Source organism: Erithacus rubecula (genome assembly GCF_903797595.1).
Source record: "Erithacus rubecula genome assembly, chromosome: 10".
Taxonomy (NCBI): Eukaryota; Metazoa; Chordata; class Aves; order Passeriformes; family Muscicapidae; genus Erithacus; species Erithacus rubecula.
In genome coordinates, this window is record NC_136662.1 from 20138495 (window position 1) to 20146990 (window position 8496).

At 48.6% G+C, this 8496-nt stretch overlaps 1 protein-coding gene across 1 annotated transcript in view; it reads left to right on the plus strand.

Moving 5' to 3' along the window:
• The window catches only part of SLC5A9 (solute carrier family 5 member 9), a 51530-nt gene extending 43643 nt beyond the window's left edge, over window positions 1-7887 (plus strand). The window contains exons 12-14 of the mRNA XM_079314544.1: window positions 100-315; window positions 5650-5788; window positions 7267-7887. Coding sequence (XP_079170670.1) covers window positions 100-315; window positions 5650-5788; window positions 7267-7475 — 564 coding nt within the window. The 3' untranslated portion in view covers window positions 7476-7887. The remainder of the gene's footprint in view (window positions 1-99; window positions 316-5649; window positions 5789-7266) is intronic.
• The last annotated feature ends 609 nt before the right edge of the window (window positions 7888-8496 follow it).

The following is an 8496-nucleotide window of genomic DNA, read 5'->3' on the forward strand; positions in this document are numbered from 1 at the left end:
ATCAGGCTTAAAAAGTCCTGGGAAAGAGGGAGAAGAGAGGGAAAACTACAACCAGAGGTAATTTGCAGTGACCTTTTCTCTGTGCTTGTCTTTTCCCAGGGTGCTTTCTGGGGCCTCATGGCTGGGCTGGCTGCTGGGCTGGCTCGGATGATCATGGAGTTTTCTTATAGTGCCCCAGCTTGTGGGGAGGTGGACAGGAGGCCAGCTGTGCTAAAGAATGTGCACTACCTCTACTTTGCCCTCATCCTCTTTGCCCTCACTGCCATTGTCATCATCATCGTCAGTCTCTGCACCACCCCCATCCCTGAAGAAAAGGTGAGTGACACCCTCTGCCCAGGTTTGGACACAAGAAATCCCTGGGATCTGCCCTTTGCTGCTCCTGCAGTGGCAGAAATGGTGTGCAGTGCACATGCTGGTGAGAAGCCCTTGCTCCTCAGCTCTCTGTTCCCCAGGCCACAGAGTGTTAATGCTGCTGAGCTCTGAGTGCTCCAAATTGAGTGTGAGTTCCCATGCTGTGCCCAGAGCTGGGCAGACACCACAGCCCATCATAACTGAAATAGAAAGAAAAGAAGAAGGGGAAGGAGATGAAATCACATTACAGAGCACTGCTGAGGAGGAATTAAATATATCTAATTGTAGCATCTAGCCTGTTTCAGCAGAGCCAGCATCAATCTTGCAGGGAAACAAGATTAATATCTTCTGCAACATGGGCATTTAGGAAAATAACATTTTGTCCCAGTGTGATCTCAATTAAATCTAATAACTTTGAGGGAAGCACAACTTTCTTTTACTTAGCACATTAACATGGTGCAGAGTTGGGAGGTTTTATATTATAAAACCTTAAAGCAACTCTTCCCAGTCCCAAGTTTTAAAGCAGCTGCCAATATAACAAAACGGCCACCTACCTCTCAGCAAAGGTTACTGGATAGATTAAAAAGACCTATTTTTTCCTGTCTAACTGCATGAGAGAGAAAATGCTATGATGACATCAATCTGCTGCTTCCTCATAACTTGTAAAGCATTAAGCAGCTCCATCAGTGTTTGATGGAATGTTATAGGTGTCAAAGACACCTCACTCCTAAAGATTACATGAAAGCAGGTGCTCAGATAGGGGAGAGGAGGGGGGAGAGAGGCTGTCTTTGTGTCTGCTTGGAGATAAACTCTCAGCTTTTATTAGCTATCAGAGCATCCACATGGGAGAGAGAAATACTGGCAAGGAGGCACCATTAGTTCTGCTGCTTACGTTGTTCATGACTGCTCAGGGGTGGCCAGATGGTTGCCAGCAATTAATTACTGTGGTTTAATGAGTTCCCACTCATCATCTGACCTGTGATAGCTAAACATGTGCAGTGCTCCCTGCCCACAGCAATAGCAAGATAAGATGTATTAACACAGCACTGGTGAACAGTGAGCATCAAACCAGCAGTTTAGGAGATGGAGAAACTGGCCCCAGCACCTCCAGGCTTTTTAGTCTGACCTCAGAGGTATGAAAACATTTAAAGCATCTTCCAAGAGGGGGAGTTCAGCATGGAGCCCACTATAAAAGAATTAGAGAAAAGAGGTTATGACCTTAAGAGATTCCCCAGGGGAGATTTTTAGTGGTATTTCTACTGAAATGTGTGAGTTTATAGGTGCTGGATGTGAGTAACCTTATTTGACACATCCTTCAAAGAGCCAGGGGTATGGTCAGGGAGGGCAGGATTTTGTCTGAAGCAGCTGTGTGCAGTTATCCCAGAGGAACAAAGAATTAGAGGTGGTGCCTGCCCTGCCTCAGGTACCTCTGGAGAGCCAGGTAGGGATGAGAGCTTACTGAAGGGCAGCACTGGCCAGGAACTAACATCACTGGACTTTTGGGGGGAAATTTTCTCAATAGGGATGTTCAGGATAGCCTTTTGGTATGCCATGGACCCCACTTAGTGTTGAGCTCAGGGCTTGACCTCTGTGTAAAAGATTCTGTTGTAGAAAATGAATGAGAATTAATGATACTGTATAATAAAGGCTGGACACAGAGACCCAGATCAATAATCTGATATTTGTGATGACCATCCCATGTGCTCCTCAGTATCTTTGTACCACAAGGAAAATGGGATGGACTGCCAGGAAATTCATGCCACCATTCTCTCTTTCCATAGCTCAGTAGGAATGGGAGAGTCTGTCCCCATTTCTTTTTGGCTGATTCCATTCAGTTTCTAGTATTTATCCCTGATTTCATCAGGAAAAGTCTGCCTTTGTTCCTCAGAGAACAGCCAAAGGGAAGGTGTGGGGTTTAACTGAAGCAGGAGACAACACTGCTGGGTTTCTGCCTGGCTGGCACTAATCTGAGTGGGCAGCACTGAGACCAAAATTTTTCATTTTCCTGGGTCAGATTCACCCCAGGTTTTGTCCTGGACGTGAGCAGAGGCATGGGCTTGGACCATCACTTCTGGTGCCATGGTTTTCATGGTTTGCCCCCTAATATCCAGCAAGTCTGTGTCTGTGCTGGGCTGGCCCAGGGACAGAAGTGTTTGGGGAAGGAAGGGCAGGAGGTGGAGATCAGGGTGGATGTGCCAGGCTCTGACTGTCTGCGTAGAAACTGGCACCTGACCTTTGTGTGTTTGGCCATTATTTACTTGACATGCAAATGGGCAAACTGTGGTGAAGAGCCTGAGTGTCCCTGTGACAGTGGCTGGGAGGGGAACACTGTGCTGGGTGTCCTGCAGGAGCATCTCTGGAGCTCTGGTGCCTCCTGGTTAATCAATTCCCTTCCTGAGCCTCAGGTATGTCTCCCCTGAGACTCACATGGGGCTGGTTCTGCTCCTCCTTAACTGCAGTGTTTGGGGATGGAATGATGAAAGACATGGCACAGGAGCTAGGAATTGTGTCATTTGTTTTGTCAAGCCAAAAGAGTAGAAAAACAAGGCAGCAAAGACAAAGCTGAGGAAATACAGTGATAGATCACACCTCAGCAGATGTAAATCACCACAGTTCCATTGCCTTCAAAGACCAGCAACAGCTGTTGAGCACAGTTATGTCGCTTTGCACCAGCTGAGGATCTACACTGGACAACTTTAAATATTGAATCTCAATGCTGTTGAGATAGTAAATGGGCAAAAGGAGAAAAGAGATTTGTATCTGATGTTAGAGTGGTACAGCTAATGTTCCTGGCTTTAAATGAATTACAATTTGAGAACTGCAAGCTGTAGCATTTTCTCCTGCTGTTTTGGACACTCTCCCATCCCTGTGGTGATTGATGCTGTGCTGGAAAACAAGTATGCAAGGAATTTGTTTGGTATGCTCCAGAGTTCATATGTCTTCATTGTAGGTAGTCCATATTGTGTCACGCCGTCCTTGAAAACCCTGCAAAAGAGCTTACAATTAAATTTGAGACTGTGAAGCTGAAACACAACTGTCAGGTGCCAGATGGCATTTTGGAACAGAAGGATTTATTCTAGTTTACAAACAACAGAAGAAAAACTTTGCTGAGTTCTTGCAAACTCCTTTGCCCAAGGAGACAGTGAGGGAGGGAAGGGAGGGGGACAGCCCACAAAGCAGAGAGTGCTGCACCAGCAGGGCAGCTCCCCAGGGTCAGGGCTGACCCAGACAGGCTGATGGATTGGCACTTCCACCCGCCATGCCCTGGGGCTGGGATGTTTTCCCTGTGGCTTGAGGTCTGGCTTCAGCAGCTGCTCTTGGTGCACAGCTTGGGGGGAGCAGCCAGCCCTGGGCTGGCCTGAGCCCCCTGAGGGCTCTGAGGTGCTGCAGCTGCAGCTCCCCAGCATCACTCCTGGCACTGAGAGCCAGACACTGACAGGAGCAGGCTGAGGGGGACCAGGGCTCCCCCAGCAGTGCCCAGGGGTGACCCTGCAGGTGGGAGAGAGCCACAGAGCCAGCACCCAGCACACACATCCCACCCTTGGGATGGGGGCCCCAGGCAGCACTTCCAAGGTCCCAGTCAGTAAAGCTGGCACAGCCCCCTGTTGGCAATTCTTAGTTTTCCCCTGCTTCCTCCAGGCACCCAGGATAGTGCCACCACCTGCTTCCCCTCCCCATCCTCCTCCATGGGCACAGAGCTGCTGCTCTGCCCACACCAGGGGCAAAGAGGAGAAAGGGGGATCCCAGCCAGCCCAAACCAGAGCTCAAAGCTGCTGTGATGCTCCACTAGGAGCTCTCCAGGGTGGTGGCTTGCTTTGTTGGCATGGGAGAGGCACCAGCTCCTGGGTGGGTCAGTGGGATGGTGCCATGAGGTTTCTTCCCTGTGTCTGTTCTGCTTTCCACTGGGAATTACTTCCCTCTGGTGGAATCCAAAACCCAGTACACCCCAGCCCTTGGAGATTTTGCTGCAATTTGCAAGGACATTGGTTCAGTGACACATGAGGAGAGAAAAGGAAAAAAGTTTTAGAAATCCTTTAGTATCCTGAAACTTTACTATGTTCCAGTGACATTTCCTAAGTGATTAAAAAAAAAAAAAGAATCCCCGAGAAAGATGAGGATCATCAAATCAAAGCAATTTAGCACTTCATGACAAGAAAGATTAGCCCTGCCCAATGCTCATCTTGGTTGAAAATGATTTAAATAAAGCTATAAATCTTCTGGAAATTATGCAACATTCTGTGTCAGCTGGAAGCTTCTGCCTGGATTTGTGTGTGCAAAATTCAGAAATTAAACTCCCGTTACTTTGTAAGTGACCCATTGTGGGAGTTCATTTCCATATGGGCAGAGCAGGGAGGCAGCTGCTCCTGGGGCAGGTGTGTGACTTTGCCTGCCCTGCTGTCCCCACTGCAGCTTTGCTGTCCCCCTGTGCCCCCTGCCAGCAGAGTGGGCTGGAGGAGGGGGCAGCCACTGCTCAGCTGTGTTTGGGAGGATGGATGAGCCTGTCCCTGCTGCCTGGCCTGGCCAGAGGCAGGAGGAGCACTCAGATCCTGGGCATGCCAAGGTCAGCCAAGCAGCAGCATGCCTGGCTTAACCCCAAATCCTTGAGCCCCAAAAGCTGAAAAGGGTCACTGATTGCAAGATTGAGGTCTCCTGTGCACTCCCTGTGTTCCAGGGAGAAGGCTTTCAGGCTTGCTCTAGGATAAGGGTTTCAGAAGTTGGGCATTTGTAAAGCTGACTGATCATCCTTTGTGTCTCTCTGCAGGGACAGGCAATGTCTTGTATTGGCCCATCAGAGAAATCTGGAATTAAAAAAGAAATCTTCTGAGGGCAAAACAGCTGTCTGTGACTGACTGCATCCAGAGAGGGCATCTTGGCTTCTTTTTAAATTTATTTTTATTTATTTGACTTTATTGTCCTTCCCTGTTGGAGGGCTGCCATTCTGGATGCATCATTATTTCAGATCAATCACATGAGCCTTGCAAATAGGAAGCTGTTTCTCCAATGTCTGCTAAAGGGTTACTCCTCAGAGACAGGGATGGCACAAGTTATTTTAAAAAAATGGAAGGAGAGAAACCAGATTATCTCACATTTTTTCTTGGCTTTTCAACTCCACCTGGGTGCCAACCTTCTTACCCAGGGTGTGAGCACCTGTGTAGGAAGGAAGGAAGGGAAGGTGGGAGATCACCCCAAACAGGGCTCAGCATCACCTTGGACCTGTGCCCCCAAGGAGGGAATGTCTGGGTGGCCACACTGCAGACAAACAAGCAGTGGCCATTTTCTCTCTGCTCCACTTTGCAGCTGGATGGCCTCACGTGGTGGACCAAGCACAAAAAAGCACCTGCCATAATCCAGAACACTGAAGCACCAGAGATCACACCAGAAGACAGGGAGAAGGACCTGGTGGAAGATGCATCTTCAGGCGAGGAGGAGGAGGCAGGTAGGGCTCTGTGTGTAACAAACACACCCATGTGCTGGCAGTGCACAGCCAGGGTCCCATGCAAGTCCCTAACGTTGTGAGGGGCCACCTGGTGCATTCACTGGAGCTGGGGCTTGTATTTACACTTTTAAGGATGTGACAAATGGAAGTGTTGTGGTTCTTGGTGCTCCCAACATACCTTGATGTTGCATCCCTCTGAATGGCTCTGAAGAGCTGCCATTCCCGATTAAAAACCCACCAAAACAGCAGCACAGTCTGAGGGGACACCCTGGGAGCAGACATTGCACTTTGTGGATGCCCTTACTTTTTTCCTTTTCTCCTTTCCATCTTCCCTTAGGGTGTAAGCCATGGTTAAAGCTCAGACCTTAAGTAGCTCTGTGTCCTGCCAGAGGTATTTAACAGGAAGGAAGGCAGAGCAAAGTGAACTGAAAAAATCACCAAGAGACAGAACAGTAGCAGGAGATGCTACATAGGCAAGTTCTTTTCAGAGTGGACAGAGCTTTATTCTGCAAATCTATTAAAAATGCAGCTTTCTGGTTTTGAGCTTAACCTTCAAAGGTTACAGAGCAGGAATCTCAGAATAAAGACACACACAATATTTCTTCACTCCTTCCATTTGTTGGTCAGTCCAAAGGACACTGGAACCAATCACAACCAAACTAAACAGAAGTGAACATCTAAACAAATCCCTTATTTTTTTCTTTCCCAATAGATTTAATTTGGGTTTAAGCTGAATGCAGTTATTCAGCATTATTTCTTATTTCTTATCAATTCCTAGTTCACTAGGTCAGATTTTTATAAACAAATATCTTGGTATTTTGGTAATTAGAAGAGATGAGGAAGGAAATGTGAAACACAGCAGTTGACAATTTAATGAGGGTTTTTTATTTTCTGGGTAACACCTTTATCAAGGCCTGATAACATCCTGCATTTCAAAAAAAGGTTATATTTGGAAAGAACAGCAAGTGAAATACACTCAGCACAGGACTGACAATAAAAACACACACTTCACCTGCCATGCCATGTGTAATAAACAAGCTGGGATATCTCTAAATGGACCATCATGCTGTCAGGAATTTTTAAAAGTAGATGGAATCTGGGTTGGGTGGGAGGAGGAAGAGGTTTGTTAATTAACTAATAAGTGGTGCAATCAACCGACTGCAATCAGGCTATGCTGTACATAGTCTAGGGAGAATTTTCCCTTTTCCTTTTCCTTTTCCTTTTCCTTTTCCTTTTCCTTTTCCTTTTCCTTTTCCTTTTCCTTTTCCTTTTCCTTTTCCTTTTCCTTTTCCTTTTCCTCCTCCTCCTCCTCCTCCCCTTTTTCCCCTTTTCCCTTTTTTCCATCATCTTGTATCTCCCATGCAAGGTGCCTCTCAAGCCCCACTCCAGACTGGCCAATGCACCTCCAAATCCCTGGGAGAAGGGAGGGAAGAGTCCCAGCAGATTCCAACAGCCATGTTTTGGTCCTTCTCTCGCAGCAGCCAAACCTCCCTGCTGGAAAAAGGTGATTATGTGGTTGTGTGGTCTGTCCACCGGCCCAAAGCCCACCCTGTCCCAGGAGGAGAAAGCTGCCCTGGAGCAGAGGCTCACCAGCATCGAGGAAGAGCCCCTGTGGAGGAATGTGTGCAATGCTAATGCCATTATCCTGATGACCATCAACGTCTTCCTCTGGGCATATTTTGGCTGAGCTGGGCTCAGCAGCCTCCTGGTGACAGCCCCTGGGGCACTGCCCCTCCCTGGGGGCACCACTTGCTGGGAATGACTGTGGGGCTCAGTTTCTCCATGGGGGGTGACAAAGGCTCAGCACTGCTCACATCTGGGATGCAGGGGATGTGTGGGGGACGTGGGACAAGTCAGGAGGTTTGGGGTCAAGTTTTTGGGTGCAGAGCTGAGCCCAGCAAGGAGCAAAGGCTTTGGAAAGCCCAGCTGTGGCAGCTGGGACCTCTCTCAGGGCTGACTTTGCACTGCTGAGCTTAGGGGAAGCAGTTCTGGTTTACAGTGGTGTGGGGAAGGAGGCTTAAACTCCAGCTGTGATTTTTTTATATGGCCAAAATTCACATGGGATCAGTTGGGGACTGGATTAACTCAGCAGTGACAACCCTGGCTCCCACAGCCTCCCCAGAACCTGTGTGGGACCCTCCCACCCACCCCTCTTTGGGATCAGCAGTGGGTGCAGGGCTCCTTGCTCTCCCTGAGCCCCACCCTGCCCCTCTGCTGCACAGGGCTGGGCTCACACCAGCCTGAGCCTGTCTGCCCACAGGGCCGATGCTGCCCCTTGCCAGCATTTCCAGCAATAAAGCTGCCTGGGAAACCAAGCCAGTCCTGACTGTGGTTATTGTGGTGATCTGTCCTGCTCTGACACACAAAGGGCTCCTTGGGACCACAGTGACCTGGCTATGGATGGGGAAAGAAATATCCTTCCTCAGAATCTGGATCAGGATCTCACCTTCTTGAGCAAGTCTGGGCTTTTCTCACCCATCTTGGTGCCACCACGTAACGTGGCACAGCCAAAATCTTTGAAACCATGAAGAGACAACAGCACCCACTGTTAACATCTGTGCCTGGAGAAGGCTGAAAATGCCCACAGGGATGTGACTCTGCATCCAAAGGGCAGGTGCAAGTCACCATGGGTTGTGTGGGGAGGTGAGGGCACACAGAGACAAAATGATGGAGAAAATGAGTCATGAGTCAGCAAGGAGGGAAGAAAC